Source organism: Phyllopteryx taeniolatus, chromosome 21, assembly GCF_024500385.1.
Source record: "Phyllopteryx taeniolatus isolate TA_2022b chromosome 21, UOR_Ptae_1.2, whole genome shotgun sequence".
NCBI classification, from domain to species: domain Eukaryota; kingdom Metazoa; phylum Chordata; class Actinopteri; order Syngnathiformes; family Syngnathidae; genus Phyllopteryx; species Phyllopteryx taeniolatus.
In genome coordinates this window covers 5,350,547-5,370,172 of record NC_084522.1, presented here as the reverse complement: position 1 = coordinate 5,370,172, position 19,626 = coordinate 5,350,547, and the positions used below count along the sequence as shown (strand labels likewise).

At 40.7% G+C, this 19,626-nt stretch overlaps 1 protein-coding gene across 21 annotated transcripts in view; it reads right to left on the bottom strand.

Annotated features, from left to right (window-relative positions):
• The window catches only part of adgrb2 (adhesion G protein-coupled receptor B2), a 144,726-nt gene that overhangs the window by 7,359 nt on the left and 117,741 nt on the right, over nt 1–19,626 (bottom strand). For 7 of the 21 annotated variants that reach the window (XM_061760557.1, XM_061760561.1, XM_061760569.1 and 4 more), the window contains 11 exons: nt 19,078–19,176; nt 17,350–17,449; nt 16,817–16,888; nt 14,721–14,813; nt 13,112–13,351; nt 11,072–11,111; nt 10,689–10,703; nt 9,306–9,478; nt 8,208–8,915; nt 5,570–5,605; nt 4,255–4,368 (listed from right to left, as the gene is read on the bottom strand). In XM_061760557.1, the coding sequence (XP_061616541.1) occupies nt 4,255–4,368; nt 5,570–5,605; nt 8,208–8,915; nt 9,306–9,478; nt 10,689–10,703; nt 11,072–11,111; nt 13,112–13,351; nt 14,721–14,813; nt 16,817–16,888; nt 17,350–17,449; nt 19,078–19,176 (1,690 nt within the window). Of the gene's footprint in view, nt 1–2,020; nt 2,103–4,254; nt 4,369–5,569; nt 5,606–8,207; nt 8,916–9,305; nt 9,479–10,688; nt 10,704–11,071; nt 11,112–13,111; nt 13,352–14,720; nt 14,814–16,816; nt 16,889–17,349; nt 17,450–19,077; nt 19,177–19,626 lie in introns of all 21 variants that reach the window. The other 14 variants (XM_061760560.1, XM_061760563.1, XM_061760570.1 and 11 more) reach the window with 9 other exon arrangements.

Below are 19,626 nucleotides of genomic sequence, written 5' to 3'. Positions count from 1 at the left end.
GACTTTAAACCTGAAAAAATAAGTATTTACTTAATATTTATGGTATATACAATTTTCACCGGTTTTACAATACTTCATGTAATAATATAACATCATATAAAATACACCTACATATAAGTTTTATCAAAAAGTTTTTCAGAATGTATTACTCATTCAAACCTACAATACAGACTAAGAAGTCAAGCCATCCACTGCTTAACAGAGAAGCCTGTGATGGATTTTCATCATTGGGGGTTAATGGGGAGCCTTGTGATGAAGTGTCTCCTTTTTTACAGGTTATTTTCATTTGCGTTAATTGAGCGTAATGATAAGTCATTACTTCACAGCTCTTAGCCATCAATTTGGTAAATATTATCATGACCAACTATCTAGCAAAAAAGAAGCCGGGATAAGGAAAGACAAGGAAAGCTGAAATGGAGAGATTGGAGATCTGTGACAGTATTTCTAATGCCCCAGTCTACTCTAAGCCCAGTGCACTTAGTTGGAAAATTGGATAAGATGGGGAAGTAGAAAAATGTGTCCAGATCTTGATTTTTCCTCTGCTGGACATTTTCTGGTATCCACTCATCTCCTCAACAAAGTCAGCACAGGGATTCAACCCTACCAGAGAGGTAAAATGGATCAAGCCTTCTTAACCCCAAATATCACAAAGGCTTTGTGATATTTCAGAAAGGCTCATCAGCACCATTACATACCGCACAGTGTTTAGCCCAGTTTGGTCCCAATGGCCTAGTTTACGGCGAGAATATAATGGTTTATGAGGTGATTATAAATCTGTTTAGATGGGTCATTGTCTTTATGATTTATTCCCAAGTTATAGTGGTTAGGAGGTTTTAATTCAGGCTTGGGAAGAGACGCGATGGTTTCATGGTTGAAAACTGCACATAGAATGATGCCACAGCAATAAAAGCACAAAACAAAGGGCAAGTGAACAACAAAAATATCCTTGTATTATTTTCCAATGGTAACTCTCGAACAGCATCCAATCACCATTGAAAAGGAAAACCAAAGGAAATGTGTCGACAGAAGCAGATACAGGAAGCTGAACTAATTGTCAGGAGACACAAACTCACAAGGCCACAACTGTCACGCAACACACTACTGGGAAGGCATAGTGTATACGTCGATAGCACTTCACTATGAGACACAAGTCACAGGCATGTTTGCAGCTAAACACTGCGTGTTGCTGCAATGATCACAAACTGTTTGAAATGGGAGGATTTGTGGTGCCACGTAGACATGGACTCTTGACAATCGCCAAGCACAACACTTCCCATTCCACATGTGCTGCACTAATGATAACAGATTAGAATTTGAAATTGTGTTTTTTGTTTAAAAAATACGGGCATTACTGAACAAAAAGGTAAATCATGATTTCATTGTTTTATGTGAGAACTGTTAGCATGAATTTAACTCACTTGTAGCTCAGGGTCTTTAATATGATGAGGAAGGGCAAAGAGTTCCATGTCACAAATTCTGCATGTCGATGCTCTGCCATGTTAATCCTCTTTCCACCAAGTCTTACAGTTCAGTTCAGCTGCTCGACACTTTAGTTTACTAGTCTGGCTTGTGTTAACATTACGGCTGAGTAGGTATGGTGGCAATAGATGCATCAGCATATGTAAATAGTTTCACATCATAGCATTGCAGCCTAATGATGATCAAAGTGTAACCTTCCAATTAATTCAGTACGGTAGGTTGCAACCTGAACTGTTGATCAGTCATCGGATTGCAGTGTGATTGCAGTCCCTTTTTTAAAATCACAAAACTGCACTTTGGATCCCATCTGAAGACATACCGATTATTGGCTATGGGATCATAACACAAAGTGCGTACCCTCACAGACTAATCTGAACTCTACCGCTTGGTGAAAATGAGACTACGATGACTTTTCGACACAGACAGTGGCAAACTATGAGCTGGAGATGTGTGAACTCTTCACCATCAAGTAGGACTAGTTTAGAGTGACCTAGAGGGGCTCTACCGCACAAAGTTTATGCTGGGTTTTAGCATTCCTTACGTTGACTTTCTTTGTAAACCAGAGAAGCTCTGCGCACGAGCGATGGTTCTGTGTTGTGTCTTGGAGGTGGGGGTGGGGGGACCTGTTTTAGAGAAGGTTAAAGGATGTTTAGGTCCTTAGTAAGAGTACTGTTTGGAGACTTTACAGAAAGGAGAGCGTCCTGCAAAGAGTCAGGAGGAATTACTTTGCTTTTGAGTTCATTACCTACAATGAATCATGGGGATAGAGAGAGTGGGAGAGAAAAAAAGAGAGACGACCAGCTTTGAGTGAACTTTAACAGACAAGTGAGCCCTCTGACAATAAGGATGAGTTCCAACTTGTGCTTTCATGTGTTCAAAAGCGACGAGTTACCTTGACCTGCAATACAATTAAGCAGCTAACAAAATCGCAGCGCTCACGTAGCGAACGTTAAGATCATTGGCGCTACCTGTCACACGGCAAAGGAAAGAGGTTATTAAAGTTAATATGAAATTATTAAATCATTACTCATGCTGTAATTGTCTCTTAAATGGAGGTGACACTGGGCTCCCAGGAAAAAAAAAAAAAAACACAACAAACAAAAAGGAACTATACAGATGCACCAATCCCAACAAGCACACGCACACACACACACATCCACCTCATCTCCATAATTACTGTATAGTCAGCATGTCCATGTCTAGGGGTGACTCTCAAAGTGAGTTGTTGACAACAGCACAGATAAATTGAAGCCGGCCGGGTCCTGTCAAAGGCCTGACACTGATAGCATTAGCTGTGTAATTATTCACAGTTAAGTGAACTGCCCACTTTCTTTTAATATAATGGATTCCGATGGGTAGGCTATGCCATATGTATAATAAAGCACGCTTTCATTTCATGATTCATACGGCGTCACCAATCCGGACGTAATATGTACACCAATTTGTCTCCAACTGGTTCAAAATAGAACACTATCCTCCATAATGTGAATAGAATATAATGAAAATAATATGCCCAAACTCTAAAAACCTAATTGCATTGAAATTATGGTACATTGTTCGAATTTCGGCGATTCTGAGATCCTTCCATTGTCCATACTGCTTATCCTCACCACGCAATCGCAGGGCACATTTAAACAAACAAACATTCACACTGACATTCACACCATTGGACATTTTAGGATCTTCAATGAACCTAACATGCATGTTTTTGGAATGTGGGAGGAAACCATCATACCGAAGAAAAGCAATTTGCTAATATATGGCTCTTGCCTTTGCTGGCAGTATGTCATTTTTCTTGTCCTTTATTAAATATTTTCTTGACAATACAGGTAATAAATGCGTAGCTGGCCAGAACTTGTGACAGTCGTGAACAAGATATTGACCAAATTCCAGAGCGTAAGAAAAGGCATGGCATTTCCTCGTGTGAGTTTCCAAGAATATGTGTGGGTGTATGGCATGGCCAATATGAGATATGTCAGCCTCCATTCCTCCACTGGTGATGCAAAATGGATGTGAAGCAGTGTGGTGCCAACGGCCGGGGAAAGCACACCTACCGAGGCTGCCTGAGTCTCCATGGCTGTGCCCTCCACAGATGAGAAGAGTGTGAGTATGTGTTTAAATCTTAATGAAACTGTCCCTCTGAAGGTTAGCACAGAGTGAGCTGGGACTGGCTTTCATCTGATGCTAATGGTGTTTTAATGAGTCAAAGACTCCTCAGTATTATATGCTCATAGGCGCCCACCCGAGACGCCCCCTCCGTACACACACACACACACACACACACACACACACACACACACACACACACACACACACACACACACACACGGGCTATGTCACACAAAGTACACTAACTATGGATTCTACGACAGACACATTAACTAATTGGACACATAGACAAAGCACCTTTGGTAAAGGCAAACGTGTTATCTTCACTAGCAGTGCATTTTGTGATAAGCTAATGAACTTGTGAGGGGGGGATTTCACAAGTCTGAATGTGCAGAATGTACTAATTATCTATGCATGCCCTTGTCCCCTGTTAAACAACAGCTAGAATGAAGTGTTTTGACCAGTATTTACCACCAGGATTAATGGATTAGCCAATTTCAGTGGATGCAAAGTCATGCACCATAATGAATTACCATTACAGTTTGGACTTGTTGTTTTGCAGTGTCAGGGGGCTCGGTGTTAGGTTGTGACAAGGTGCAGGGTTGGGGGTATAGTTAAATTGGTGCAGGGAGGCTCTCATCCTACATTTTACGCAGTTACGCTTACCTTGAATGTGGACATGGCTGGGTCCCTGCTATACCTGTCTATGGTGTGGAACTTGGAGGAGTGGTTGAGCTCATGGTACAGCTCAGAGTGTCTTTTGCGAGTGTGCATCACTTTCTGGAAGGGAAGAAAGGAAGGGGACACCAAAAATGAACCAAAGAGAAAACAAAAATAAGCCGAAAGGGGGACGGGGGGGGGGGGGGGGGGGGAAATGGTGTGGGCAAAAATATGCGGCAGCTGTGGGGGAGGGAATAGGTACAAAGCTGAGGAGATTGCAGCGATGCTGGCCATGAAAGGGATTATAGATGGCTGATAATTTGCTGGTTGATGCTTTTATCTATTTTTACACTCTTTTTAGAGTTTGGCAGTTGGGTGGGTAAGGGGTGGGGAATTTTAAGCAATAAAATTAGTGTATGCTGTCATCAGTTGGTTGTTGATGTTGTTATATTAATTATATTAACAAAGTAGGATGATTCTGAGATATCAAACTAAAACTGAGATATCAAATTAAAACTACATTTTCACAAGTCACAATTCACGACTTTTCTCTCAGACCTAAAAAAAAAAAAAAAAACATAGTGCTTGAAAATAATATAAATGTAAAATCAAACAAATAATTCCTAACCGAGGTCATGCAACAGCCAGTTGTGAATCCATTAAATTGCCAGAAAGGTAACAGTTAGTAGTTTACCACAATTCATTCATACGGTGTAAAATTACGTTTTCTACATTTAAAGTCGAAGGTGAAAGTCCAGTCTTTAAAATAATCTGAACAGAACTAAAAAGCCTCACATAATTGAGGGCAATTCATTACTGAATGCTTATTTTGGATAGGAATGAAAAGACTGGAAATTCAGAGGAAACCCAGGTCATTCTAATGAGACCGTGACTAACACAGAGACACATACAGCCAAGCTATGCTGTTCCAACAAAAAGAACCAGCCAGTCAACCAAACGCAGTGGCCCAAAACTCAACTACTAGTAATTATCCAGACACATGGAAAACACTGCTGTTTCTTTAATCAGAATCCCCACAGCTACATTGCAGCATAATCTCTCTTAATTGTACAAGACAGTGGGGTGTGTTACCCATCATATTATCATTTATCACCACATTAATTTGTTGAGACAGAAATAAGGGCATTTGTTGGAGAAACAGCATACTATGAAAGTCAGTTCCGAAACCGTTATTTGCGCTTCATGCAGGGGAGGGGTGAAGCGATGCTCCTATATATGCACTACTCAAGTCCTGGCAGAAGCACAAAAAAAAAAAAAGCAAAGACAGGCAACTGAAAGGTTATGACGTATAAAAGCTTACCTCAAAGTCCAGCTCAGAGTATCGCACTCTTTTCCTCTGTAAGAGGAGGGGGCCGAGAGGGAGAGAAGAAATCATCAATGTCCACCCCTCCGCTAGTATCGATCTGTAGCACTGACCCTTGCCTTGGGGTTGTTTAGTTAAAAAGAAGAGCTCTAATATGTTCTGCTTTTCCAACATGAGACAAATATATATATAATATATAAATTTGAGTCCACAAGAAAAATGGGCTAATTATTCCGTCTAGTTCAACATAATAAGATCAGGGAAGTCTAGTAACCCAGAATTAGTTAGCAGAATAACATTTTCCTCATCTTACACAGCCTCAAATGCAACTACATAATCTTCAGTATAAATCATTCTTTGAGAAATTTCAACAAAACTTAGAGGGGAAAAAAAGAACGCTTGATCAAACATAAAAGTAATATCTATTTTTAATCCTAAAATCGTGTTAGAACTCCTTTACTATCCTAGCCGTAAGATTCTGCAAACACTGTATAGTGAGTGCCACACAAGCCTCCAATTTAGCAGCTCCAGATGTTTCCAACTCATCTGGCCATGACACTGAGTGCGCCGTGTTCCATCTCCCACTAGGAGCACGTGTCGTCTGCCAAATTTGCATTTGGCACGGAGTGGAGCTTCTCCCCACTGTGAGTTAAAAGCTGTGTTTACTCTGCAAAAGGGCAGGGTTGCCGATCGAACGCAAACGCAGCCAAGTTTTTTTTCAAAGGTAAAGACATTAAAACAGTTTTGAAGAGTTAATCATATAAAAAGTATTGACTTTCTATTTTCCTTAGCCTTAGCTTTAATAAAGAATTCGCTAATCAAGCTCACTTAGGAATATGGCAAGCATGCAGTGTGCAATAAAATGCTTGTTTAGGTGCAATATGGCCTTGCAAGAAGACAATCACAAGAAATGTTCATCACAACACCCTTCTTAATTTCCTTACAAAGTATTAGAGAGGTAAATAAACTTATCATTATGCTTTATTGTCAAAACAATTAGATGTTCTGTAGCATTGATCCCCATGCAAGATTTGTTATCTGCTAGTTTTTGTTCAAAAGCGTACTAAATTCATGTGCGAACAAGAAACCAGGCATCATACAAATCGGGTGGTTGGAGGGTGTGGTTGGTGGGGGGGGGGGGGGGGGTGAAGGAGGGAGTAATGTTATGTACTGATACAGTTGCTTAGGTGGGGGGCAGAGGATTGGTTGGGTGCATGATCATGTGACCAGGGAAAATGAGATACAGTAGTTTCCTCAGAGCTCTACTGGTTTCCAGAGCAAAATGAACCATTAAGTTTTTAGTGAATTTTCTAATTTAAAAATCAACAATCAACAGCTAAATGAACTCTGTAGTGTCGGGCTGCTATTATACGTGTCACGATCAGTCGATCAGTGTTTTTGTTGTGATTAGATTTAGCTTTTGTTTCATGTCATGTTTTTCCCCGTGTCCCTTGTCAATGTTAATATCTTCACTTGCTCGTTAGGTTTTCATTTCCACCTGTTCTTTTCAGCCTGTCCCTTGTGTCTACCAATCAGCTTCCTCCAGCCACTCATGTCTTGTCCAGGTGTGCCTTGTTGTCTCGTCAGTTTGCTTGTATTTAGTTTGGATTGTCATCTGTTGTCAGAGTCCATGTTTCCTTAGTCTGTCATGTTTTTTAGTGGTCAGTATTTTGTTTCCATGTGTTACTTTGAATTTAGACTTTTGGACTTGCTTAATTTTGAAGTTTCATTCCTTAATTCTTGTTTGTTTTTTTTGTTTTGTTTTGAAATTAAATACATTTTTGAGATCCCTATACTCCTGCCTTGCCTCCCTGCTTCCCTGCACTTGGGTCCTCCACGTTTTGCCTTGCCTCCATCACCACAAAAACCCTATTGTGACAATATGACCATATTACCATGTTTGGATTGCGTTAGTGTCACCCCATGATAATGTCATTAGTTTCAAGAGACTTCTTCCTCACAGCATTATGAAGGGTACAATCACAGAGTAAAATTACAGCTGGATTTTTCTTTTTCTGCCAGTTGTAAACTTGGGACTTTATTGTGTCTGAATAGCTCATCCTTATCGTCGCCAAGCCTGAATGAAGCCTCTCGACTGAAAGTGTCCTTTTCATCATTTTAATCAACCTCATGAGTCAAAATTATCTTTGTGTGTCACTGCTGGTGTAAATCCTGCTTGCAGGGTTTTCTCAGAATCTGACTCATTGACTCTCTCAGGTCCACACACACGCTCATCAAAGAAAACTCATCATTTCAGTAAATATACTGCTTACGAGAGAATGATGATGTTTATACACTGCAATATACTCATACCGTAGTCCATTTATAAGTGTTCATTTCATAGTTTTCCACCATTTCCTTTACTTACATACTTACCTTTACCTATGGTACCTATTTACCTGGGTTATTGTCAAAATTTACTGTAAATGATCTTCACATGAAAAAAATCAGCAAATTGTCTCATGGTATTCCCTTCCTATCTTTTTCCTTTATGTACCTTATCGTTCCAACACAGCCACTGTTCCGACCTACAACTTCATAACCGCAATTCACAAGTGGTGTCATAAAGTAAAGCGAGTTAAGAACTTGCAGCTCCACTGGGAGCCCTTCATTTACCTCTCCAAATTGTACCCACCTCGAGGGATCCTGCTGAGTGGCTAGCATTGGCATTATTGCTGCCCAGGTTGCGTGGCAGGGTTCTGGTTCTCTCCATCGTGCTTCCCCCTGTCAGAATTTGTCTGACTGAAGGCCTCTGGCCTGGCTTCAGCTGGAGCGAATGCCCATGAGTATGCATGTGCCCCCCGTGGGAGCGTACGAGACCACCCGGAGCCATCACGTGGCTGTGTCCGTGCGGCATCGTTTTGATTGTCCCGTAGGAGCGGTTCAGGTTCATGTTGATGTTCATGTCGCCCACGCTGGAGGGCACAAAGTCCGCCGGGTAGGCCTCGCTCTCGACAGGATGGAGGGTCAAGGGAGAGGGGGGAGGAGGGAAGGGGGGGTCCTCCACGGTGATGTTGAGAGGCTTTTCTTCGCCTCCCAGTCCCAGGCCTCCTCCTTGGGAGGACGGCGTTGGAGGTTTGATGCTGACTGTCCGTCGAGGTAAGACCATGTAGTCACCCTCTCCTCCGCTGCCTCCTCCGCCGCCACTCCCCCCGCTCCCAGCACTTCCATCCTGGGAGGTGTTGGAGGACCCGGGCGGTCTCGCCCACCCCAGGCCACTCTCGGTGCACAAGTAGATTGGCGCGCCACAACGCTGCTGCGGCTGTTGTCTCTGCTGATCGACGTTCATCTCCTTCTTCAGTGCTATCTCGCTCAGCTCATTGAGCCCTCCAAGTGGTGGAACCTTGTGGAAGTGGAGTTAGACAAACATTCTTTTAAATTCAACACCATCTATAGCTAGAGTTCATATTTAATTTCGTATTAATGCTGCTAGGCTTCCCTAAGTGAGAGACAAACTTTCTATTTCATGTTTGACTAGATGTGACTCATAGTTTTACAGCCTTGATGGATATCTTCTTAAGTGATTTTTAGCATTTCTGAAACTTATTTGATGGCACAGCTTTCCACGTAGAAAAAAAAAAGTTTTTTCTTGTGAAAAGTAAGGAAAGTATCTAAGATGACAGTCTTTACAGTATTCCCACAGGGAGGAAGCAACTTGTCGAATATTTCTCTACACTGGCTTTAATGTTGAGTTTAAGGAGAAAATTATCATTTTAAGATTTTATTCCCATACCTGCACAATAAGGTTGGAAGGCGGGATGTTCCCAGGAAGGGAGCTGAAGTTAACCCCAACTCCCCCGTCCTGATGAACAGCAAGTTTGGGGTCATCGTCATCATCCAGGGATATCCGGGACAAGGTGCCAGTGATGGTGGCTGGGTTACAGGTGTTCACCTCCTTGAAAATGACTGAAGGGACATGAGGTACAAATGGTTCCCATTGGGAGAGCAAGGGACAGGGGGCGGAGGAGAATCAGGATGAAGCATTAGGTTGTCATAAGAGGAGTGGGTGTAAAAGGAGGAGGCCGTGGGCAAGGAGAATTTAGGAAAGAAGTGGAATGAAACGATCATAAAGCGTGGTTTAGAACAGTAAGGGGCGATGCACATGAAGAAAAAATGGTGACTGCAGCTTTGAGTAATTTGAGCTACAATTGTATTTGCCATGAAAAACAACAGATAAATCACAGCAATATCACACTTATTGTGCATGTTGGTCTAATATGGCTCACACTAATTATGAGTTTTGTCTTTTTGACCTTAAGTCTTGTTCCAGCTCCAAATTGGCTGGCGAGCCAGGATTTTTAATAGCTCAGAGAATGACCATCCCCAAAATGAAATGGAGCCAAATTCCCTCATTATCCCATGGTCTCTGATCACTCTGACGCATCAGCAGGCGCCTACTGATGGTGCGCTCTTTTGTCTATTTACTGAAATGCTGCAAATCAGACAAAACATCTACTAATAGTTGCTCAAGGTAAGTTGTCATGCATATTATTTAGGGCAAAGAGAAGAAGCGTTTTGCCCCTCTAAATCTATGACATGCTGATGGTAGATAACATGTAGGCTATGTCCACACATAAACAGGTATTTAAAAAAATAAAAAAATAAAAAATTTCTCCTATTTGGCGTAAAAACGTTTTTTCTATTACAATACAAAAAACAAACAAATAAACAAACAAACAAAAACAAACATAAAAACACATTAGAAGGCTGTTAACACAGAGCACTGAAAGAAAAATATTTTGTTATTACCTGTATTTGTGTGGCTATCGCCCACCTTCAAATTGTATCATTCCTCACATAAAAGGCCAAAGAACTCATGCTAGACCCCATGCTCATTAACCGCCTGGCCCCAAACTCCAAGAGCTAGACTTAAGAGTATATGTAGCACGGAACGCTTGTAAAAAAAAAAAAAAAAAAAAAAGCATCACATGAAATCATATTGCTCAAAGTGGATTCTACTAATCTAAGTCCTGTCTTTGCATACCAACAAATACACTGAGTATACAATCTAGCTTTGAAAGGATTCAACAGTGAAGGCCATGGGAAACGACCACTAGGAGTTCATTAATGTTCTTGGTTGGGGACCAGGTAGGGTTAGTTCAGGTGGACAACTTACATGGGTGTCCTCTCTCTGCAAGGGCGTAGGAGGAGGGGAGAGTGACTCTGTGTTAATAGTACTATTGTGTACATCTGAAAACATCCTGGCACAAACACGCACATTCACACTCATGACCAGCGTGAACCAAGCAGTCCTTAATACATAGGAATGTTATCGTCATGCGCAATTAAACTGTCAGATTAAAGCTCACGCTTTCTGAACACACACACTGCATTGAATGAGTGTGATTGATAAGCAAGAGGAATGTCTTCATAGCAGTTGCAGTGCATAAATCCGCCATTTCATCACTGTGTATGGCAAAACTAAAACAATTTACAGCTCATTTGCATGTCTGCAATACTAATTGTGTTGAACACAATAGGAAAATGAGAATAACTCACCTGTTTGGCATGCCAAGTCCACGTCCTTCTCAAAATCGGTCTGAGAAAGGGAGGCAAGTTATGTTGAGAAAGAAAAAAAAAAACAGTGACTGGGTACAATGTGCACGATAACATTAGGAGGAGCTCGTGTCAGATGATTGATGAGGATCTCAAGCACCTCCCCTCTCAAATCCATCCATTTAAGGGGTTATGATTGGTTGCCACAGTGATGCAACTATATAGTTGAGCCAATAAGTAATACCCGCTTGAAGCAAAATAACTTGCTTTTCAGTCAGTTTGTACAAATCCTTCTGAAAACAAAGAAGGATTATTTTAAGAGACAATGGCAGAATGTTGTTAATGGAGTGCTGCCAGTAACGTTCATATTGATTGTTCCTGCTTTCAGTGATCAGTCACATTGCTATTGGCTGGGTGACTTATTCTTGCAGTTAAGTCAAGAATAAACAATACATTAAATACCCTGTATACATGTTATGTACATTATACAGGGTATGTATACTGTATTTTACAGTAGCTCTATTTAGAGTAACTCGCTCTCACCAAACAATTGACAATGCAGTTCTCTTTAAGAGCTAAACATGACTAAGACAGCATCAAGGTAATAAACCTAGAATCACAAATAGACTTAACAATCACAAAATTAGGTAAACATTCATGATCAAATGTAATATTATTAGCTGTACCAAAACAAATAAAAAAATCTGCCTTTACAAATATAATGCTCAGTCTGACTCTGCCAGAAAGACAAAAACTATTAAAAAATACCTTTCGGATACAGATCTTGCATGGTATAACACATGATAGTGAAGGTGTACCTAATATTGTGACCAGTGAATTTATTTCTGAACCCACAGTAGCATTCCTTTCTAGTCATTCTGCACAGCACAGCTTGCCCAACTGAGACAAAAAGAAAGGTGCAATGTGTTGTTGAAACACACGGTACAATTAATTAGATGTATTTGCCAGTGTTAGTGTTTTGACACGATGCAAATTTGTGTCTTTTGGCCTTGTGGCTGAGTGGGATGAGAAATGTTGATAACGCTCTCACGTCCTGTCCACTAAATATGAGTATAGCATCTGCAGCCCGTTTGCTTAGCACAATGTTGGAGACGTGAAAACAGTCGTCTCAGCCAGTTTAACTCCATTTCAACATCAAAGTTCCTTTTTTTGTTTTTTGTTTTTTTTGGTCATGTTCTTCTTAGGTTCTGTACCAAACTTTAAATTTGTATGTGGCTCAGGGGACTAGTTATGACACTACGAGAGAGGTATGTATTAGTGGGGCAGTTTGCAGTGGTGTAGGACTGCAGTGCAGCATACCGAGACGTGCTTCTAAAATGTAGCCCGTGCTGTAGGATTAATGGGGTAAGTGAAATATTAAAAAAACCTCTCAGTATTAAGGAAAGCTTTTCTATACCAGTGCAATCTAAAAGTACAATTATGAACCTATTGTTAAATTAATCTCTGACATTGTCTTGATCTTCATAAGGCCAGAATTTTTGATACACCTGTTGCATCTCATATTACTGTATATTTAATGTTAAAGGTCCTGCATTTTGCCAAACCAACTTTTTCTAGTATTTGGGATGTAATATTGTCTCTTTCTCAACATAAACGTGTGGTCTCACAAGTTGGTCTTCTACACGGAAGCAACCAATCAGAGGAAAGGGGGCGGTCTTAGCCAGAAATGGACAAAGGGGATACAAAACTGGGTCAAACAGAAGTAGCTGTCAGGGGGGCTTTTTCTGGACACTCGTATGACAAAACCAAGGTTTTTTTTTTTAAACAAAATCATCACTTTTATACTAAGTCCATGTTAGAGAGTCATTCTATGGAGATCTAAATATAGGACCTTTAAGTCGAGTGGCTGGTGGAGGTAAGAGCAATATCAAGCTTCGCATCTCTAAGAAAATAAAATACATTCCTATATTTGCTTATACAGTATATTGAACATTTAATATTTGCCTCAACACACTTTTTACAGACTGCACCTTTCCCCTTCTACATGTTTCACAGACTATATCTTTTCTACTGGTGACATACTGGTTGGCTGGAATTGTGGTTGCAATTGTGGGTATTGTTTGGCACGGGGCTTTGCTCATGCGGATAGTCGAAAACGTGGCTGTGGTCAAGCCCGCGGTCATTGCGGGGTAGACTGTGGCAACAAGCCTGCTGCTGGCACGTTGGCGGTAGGAACTGTGGGTGGCACCCAGTTGCGCATGGGCGTGTGCCGTAATGCAGGGAGCCACACTGCTGCTCACAATAGGCCGCATTTGGACCCTTCTGATGGTGCGGGAGAGCACAAAGTTGTCAGTTAAAGCTCTACAAATTTGATTTCATGACCACTATGAAACCAAATTTGTAGAGCTTTAACGAGCAATTACGTTTTCACATAATGTTGCTAAACAGTATATTTTATTCAACTTTAACAAGGTGGCATGTGGGACAATGCGCCTGTAAATTTCAAGGGATTAGCATTGTAATGAGATTCCCTGTGAACACTGGAGGAAATGTTGAAGCAAATATACAGTAACTGCTGGTGGCTTTGCTAAACTGTTCTTTATGATACAACATTTTCTTTAAGTACAGATTAAGCAATTGAAACTGGGGGAAGAAAAGGAGTTAGTTGTCATGGTAACCAGTCTACAGTGGGACAGATGTGCATGCTAACAACACATTTGTCTAGAAATTAAATTAGCATTGTTTGTCCTTAAATGCTCCTCTGCGTTATGGAAACTAAGGGGGATAAATGCCATGAACGTTTCCCCCACCCTCCAGAGTGAGTAGGACTGCGCAGTTTAACCTAGGACGGGCGATCAGAAACCCATAATCATTACTTCAAACAGATTTGGCCCTTCATTGAGAAATGAATTGCTCCCACTCACATGACATCAAAGTGACTCTCCTGTAATTGGCCAAGCAGTATCAGTGATTTGTTACACAACAAAAAAAAGAGCCACACGCATGTATTATATATATATATATATATATATATATATATATATATAATCATATTCTATACTATATATCGCTGGCGTCAAAACCTGCTAATCTAGTCAATTTAAAATGTTTTCACAAATCAATACTATTTTTTGTCACTAATTATTGACTTATAGAAAGTGTATGAACTGGCTCTTTTTTTTTTTTTTAACGGAAAAGTAAGGTTTTGGAGGTACCCTGACGCCAGCAATACGTAAAGTGACCGTATATGGCGTGTCATTAAAATGTGACAAGAAACCACACGTTTCTTAAATCTGTTACACATAATAGAAAAGGTTAACAGAAAGAAGAGCCCAATAATGGAATCTGACAAGCAATTATCAGTACAATTTAGTGCAATATTGTACAAAAAGGTATTGACTGTAGACAATATTAATTGTAATTATTTTCTTTAACTATATTTCATGGAAAAAGGGAGGCTCCAAGTATAGCTGCTTTACAAGTGAAATGTAGCATTTTTGTGGGAAACTGCCATTCTTGTGTGTGCCTGCACAGGGAGCTCACACAGTGATGACCCTGTTACTGGAGATAGGACGATTATTAATATAATGAAGAGCAGTGTTGTACAATTTCCTCCGAAATTATCCCAAGATCTATAAATAGCATCATAAATGGCGGATGTTAAGTGGGGGTGAAATGGATTGCTATTCACCATGATCTGCACCTGTCCATTCTTGCAGGAGTCTGGGGAGTTCTCGCTGTCGTCTTTACATCCCCCCATCCGACAACGCATCGCATCCTGCACCTGAGATGAGTGGCAATGGCGTAGAGGAGGAAAGGGAGGGGAAAGAATAAGAATCATAAATGTCAGGAAGGTGCAGGAAGTAACCGTCAGTGGAGGAAATAACTGTAGTTAGGTTGTTAGATGTTGGAACAGCTGGAACACCTGGAACTTGTTCCTCAGACATTAACTATGATTATTTCGGAAGTAGAATTAATCTGTTAATGGTGTTGAACTTTTGCCATTATAAAGTTTTTAAACACTGTACAGGTATTGTTTATAGCATCATTTAAGCGCAAAATACAATTATTATTATTATTATTCAACCTTACCTAAGGTGAGTACCGAATGTTTAATTTTCCATTTTGGTTATATTGTTATGATTACTATTTTCCTCGTTGTCTTATCGTCACTAATACCTTTGTGAAACAAGGACATAAGGAAAAGAAATCAGGAAATTTAATACTACAAATTGGGATTAAAAGGGAGATGATGCTGCTGCAGATCTTTCTGGATTCTTGTTAGATTGTTGCACCATATTTAAGGGTCCAGTGTTTATAGATGTCCTAACACAAGAGCCATCCTAGTGTCATATTTGTTGTCTTCCCATTCAGCATCATGACAACACGAACCAATTATTTGTTGAAGCACCTGTTCTTATAACGGCTTAAATCAAATAAATTGGATCACATGGGAAATTCCAGGCTTCTTTTCCCGTCAGACTCTCTCTATATACATATCTTTTTCTTTTTTTTTTTTTTTGCCTCAGGAGCGACTTCATTTGTCAGTGTTGAAACTGTCAAATCCCAAAAGAATGTCATGGGCGGGGAACAAGAGCACTCATGTACCAAGTGGTGCAAGAGCGAATGAGAGCATCTCTATTCTCACTGGGTGGTCTTATCTGAGTGTACGCACCGCTACAAATGGATTGGATTGGAGCAGCATCTATGTCTGATTAATACTGCATGGGCAAGCTTATTGCCTCTATTGTTTCCTTCCATCCGTCTCTTCCCTTTATGCCTGTACTCATCCTCAGAGGCGATTGTTCTCTGTGTGTGTGTGTGTGTGTGTCATCCAATTCTGCTCCAAATACTGCTCTCTCTCCTATCATCAGCCCATAGTACTCTTATGAATCTCGTCCCCCGCTCTCCTTACAGAAACCTGAATCCCTCATTTTTCCAGCCTGTCTTCCTCGTGTCCCTTACTATTTCTCCGGCGATAAGCCTCCTCCCTCTGAAACCGCATATTTGAATATTCACTCCTCTATGTCTGATCTCAGCAGGGCGTCCGTGTCGCCGTGGTCTTTTCATTCGCCGCCGCAGTTGGCGAAAGCCTTGCCACCGCCGTCGCACTCGTTGTCTGTTGTGTGCCTCTCACAATCTGTGCACCTTTATTGTCCTCTTCCTCTCGAGCAGGACACGCCTATGTGTGTGCTACTATGCAGCATAAGGATTTTCATACATTTACAAATACTAATGCCTAGATTTAATGTAACCTGATCCCTACCACTTTTTCGGTATTGATTTACTCAGCTGAACGTTTTAATATTCACTTAAGAGTATGCGGTGCATTAGGTATCACCATAATGTTGGATATAACAGGATGCATGTGTTGCAATTTTACAGTTGCGGAAACATTAAGAATCCCTTTGTGTTGGTATTTCAATGGTATAAAAACATGTATGTGCATAATAAGTTTGAAATACAGCATACCCAGGGGGCACAGCAAAGCCTGTGGCAAATTTACACTGGGGGGGAATTAGTGAGGGACTTATCGTCTTATTCCATAAAACATCTTACTAAGCTCCTTAAAGCAGGCTTGGCTCCGACGGACAATACCGCACTGTGATACAGCATTATGAAGACGACACACAACAACATCGGACATAAGCAGCGAGTTAATCCCCGTCAGGTCTGATTCGACGTCAAACTGACCTGGAAGCCAACATGAGCTTTTTTCTAACGTTGATTCCACCTGTTGAAGGCAGCCAGTGCAGATGAGGCTACAGTGCAGGAAATGGAACTCACCTCTCTCCGCATGGCGCAGTGCACGGTGATGATTACGAAACCTTGGACCGAGTCAAAGACGGCAAAGAGGACCTGAGGGAGACACACTGGCTTATAAATATTTACACGACTACTGGATGTACAGTATAGGCAGGCCTATGCTGAACTTACCGCGTTTATTGGACATATGTAAATACACCTACCAGCAACAATATTACGACCGCTTGCAGCCATGTAGAACTGCATTGCAACATAGTCAAAGCTGTTGTAACCAATAAAAATGCTGTCAAAACTGAGCATTATTATCATTATAAATGCAAAATGTTTAACAGTTCTTTTATTACGTCTCATTCAAGTTGTCAAAATGTTGTGCCCGGCTGGTGCAAATTAAAGTGAGTCATCTTTAGTTATAATAAATGATCAGTCACTACTTGGGCAAAGTGCTAATTGTCACTACAAGATGACAAATTAAGGTTGTTTATCATATCCCTACCTTAAAGCAACTTATGTGCATGTGTTTGTAAGCCATATGTCAGTGCTATGAGACGGGTCACCTGGAAAAGTGTCGAGCGGCGATCTGTTATGGCCAACACAGCTGACATCCAAGTTAGGGCCAGCAGAGGAAGAACCACACAGGAGCTCCACAGAGACGCCCTGTAAAAGAGCAATGTTGGAAATAGAGGAATAAAGGAAGAAGAAACCGAGCACTCGGCTAGGTCATGTTATTGCATTTCTCTGTCTCATGCATGCGCTCACTCATCAGTCAGAGGTTCAGCTGACTGGTATACTAAAACCTAATATTATAACTGTGAAGTGGACTGATGATGTGCAATCGTGGCTACTAGACTGACAACTGCTCACAATTACGTGGCTTGTGCACACTAAGTGTCACACTGCCGGACTGTGAGAAGACATACTGAGCCTAACAGGGAGACCGGCCATTGACAAGTAAAGTGGGCAAGTGTATGTGCATGTGGTAAAATGACAGTTATGTCAGAGTACACTTTAAATAACAACTTTTAGCAAGAACATAAAATAAAATGTGTATACTTTCCTCTTGTTGTGATTCAGAATCTCTAATAAAGTTAACAATCAAGTATAATTGTCGACAATGTCACACAAAAAGTTAGGTATATTTCACTCCTTAACTAATTATAACTAAAATATGTTCATGTTCAAGCAATTCCAGTCGATTACTCATCTAACTTGTTTTATTATGCCAAAGGCTAGTTGATGTAATCAGCAAAAAGGCAACACTGTAAATATAGCAAATATGAACTTAATAGTTTGTTTGATACACTCAAAGTTACTTTTCCATTAAAAGAAACTCTTTTGTTGGAATAAATTCCCAATAATGTTGTTTATCTGAACAACAAGGTAGAGCAGAATATGGCAGAGAAACAATAAGTGTTGTGGTGGGTGTTTAAGTATAAGTAAATGCCATGTCCAACATACATTCCAAGTGTGGTTACATCATAGCAGGCAATCATTCAGAACAGACATCTGAGCCCTCAGCAGACTAGTTTTCCAAAATATGGTTAAACTCAAGCAGGTCATCCAAGGACAAGACTGATTAAATGCAGGGAACTTCAGTACATTTGATTTAGCGTGAGGCTGCGGAACCGAGATGAGAGTTTACAACATGAGGTACGGCATCACGAGAGCCATAAAGCTTAAACTATGCAATCGGGTGTTTGACAGCAACATACAGTAGTTTAAAAAAAATAAAACTTGCCCTACATTGTGTTGCCCCCAAGTTTCAGTAATGATACAAATTAAACAAGTTAAAAGGCAAATTATTCCCAAATACTGCCTGACATGGGTCAGTTTTGTTCTGCATCACCTGAGGACAATTCTCATTAAATTTGATTACTTGCTGTGCCACTGTTGTTCCTTTCATTGTTATTTTTTATTATTTTTTGGGGGAAACCAGACACATTTAAATGTCATACTACATCATTGCCAACAGCTCGAGATTTAAAAGGAAGGCGCAGAAAGAGAGTAAGAATGGAAAAAGTCTGATGGAGAGAAAGAAAAACAAAACAAAACTAGATAGTGTGCAGTCCCCACAAAGTGAAGGCTTTTCTCTCTATTAATCTTATACAAAAGGATTTACATTGGCATCATTTTATTAACTGCATTTAAATTTTGAGCATTTTATTGGTGTCATTTGGATTTTGCAGCACCCATTCCTCCAAATATGGGTACGGTGCACTGTCACTTTGTGGTGATTACAATAAAAAGGGTGGGAGAAAAAGAGAGCAAGATGAAGATGGACTAACATGGCGCTGCTGGCAGTCGAGCTGGAGAGTGCTGTGCTCGAGATCACGCCGCACTTGGAGCATTTCAGGAGAAGTCGGCTACGCGCCTCCACCGGGACACTTTGGGGCATATTGTGCACACACAAACAGACACAAAACAGTGAAGGGAGGGGGCGGCGGGGATGTGTGGAAACAAATGTTCCAGTCATGACAACGGTTCAATGTTTTAGGTTGTGTCAGGAAAACAATCACGAGAAAACAAACAAACCAAATAAAGGGGAAAATAGATAAGGACATCACAATGAGAGGGGGGGTGGGGGGAAGGAACAACAAAAAAGTGGTGGGGGGAGAAAGAAAGAAAGAAAGAAAGAAAGAAAGAAAGAAAGAAAGAAAAAGAAAGGCAAATTAAAATCAGATCTTAATAAGTAGCAGCACAGAAAAAAAAATGGTCAAAAGTACACATACTGATTGAGTGAAAGTGAGAGACAGACGTCGCGATGTTGCAGCAGCGTCATGAGGATTAACAGATTACAATGACACAGACAGGAAATGTTCCAATAATCCAATAAT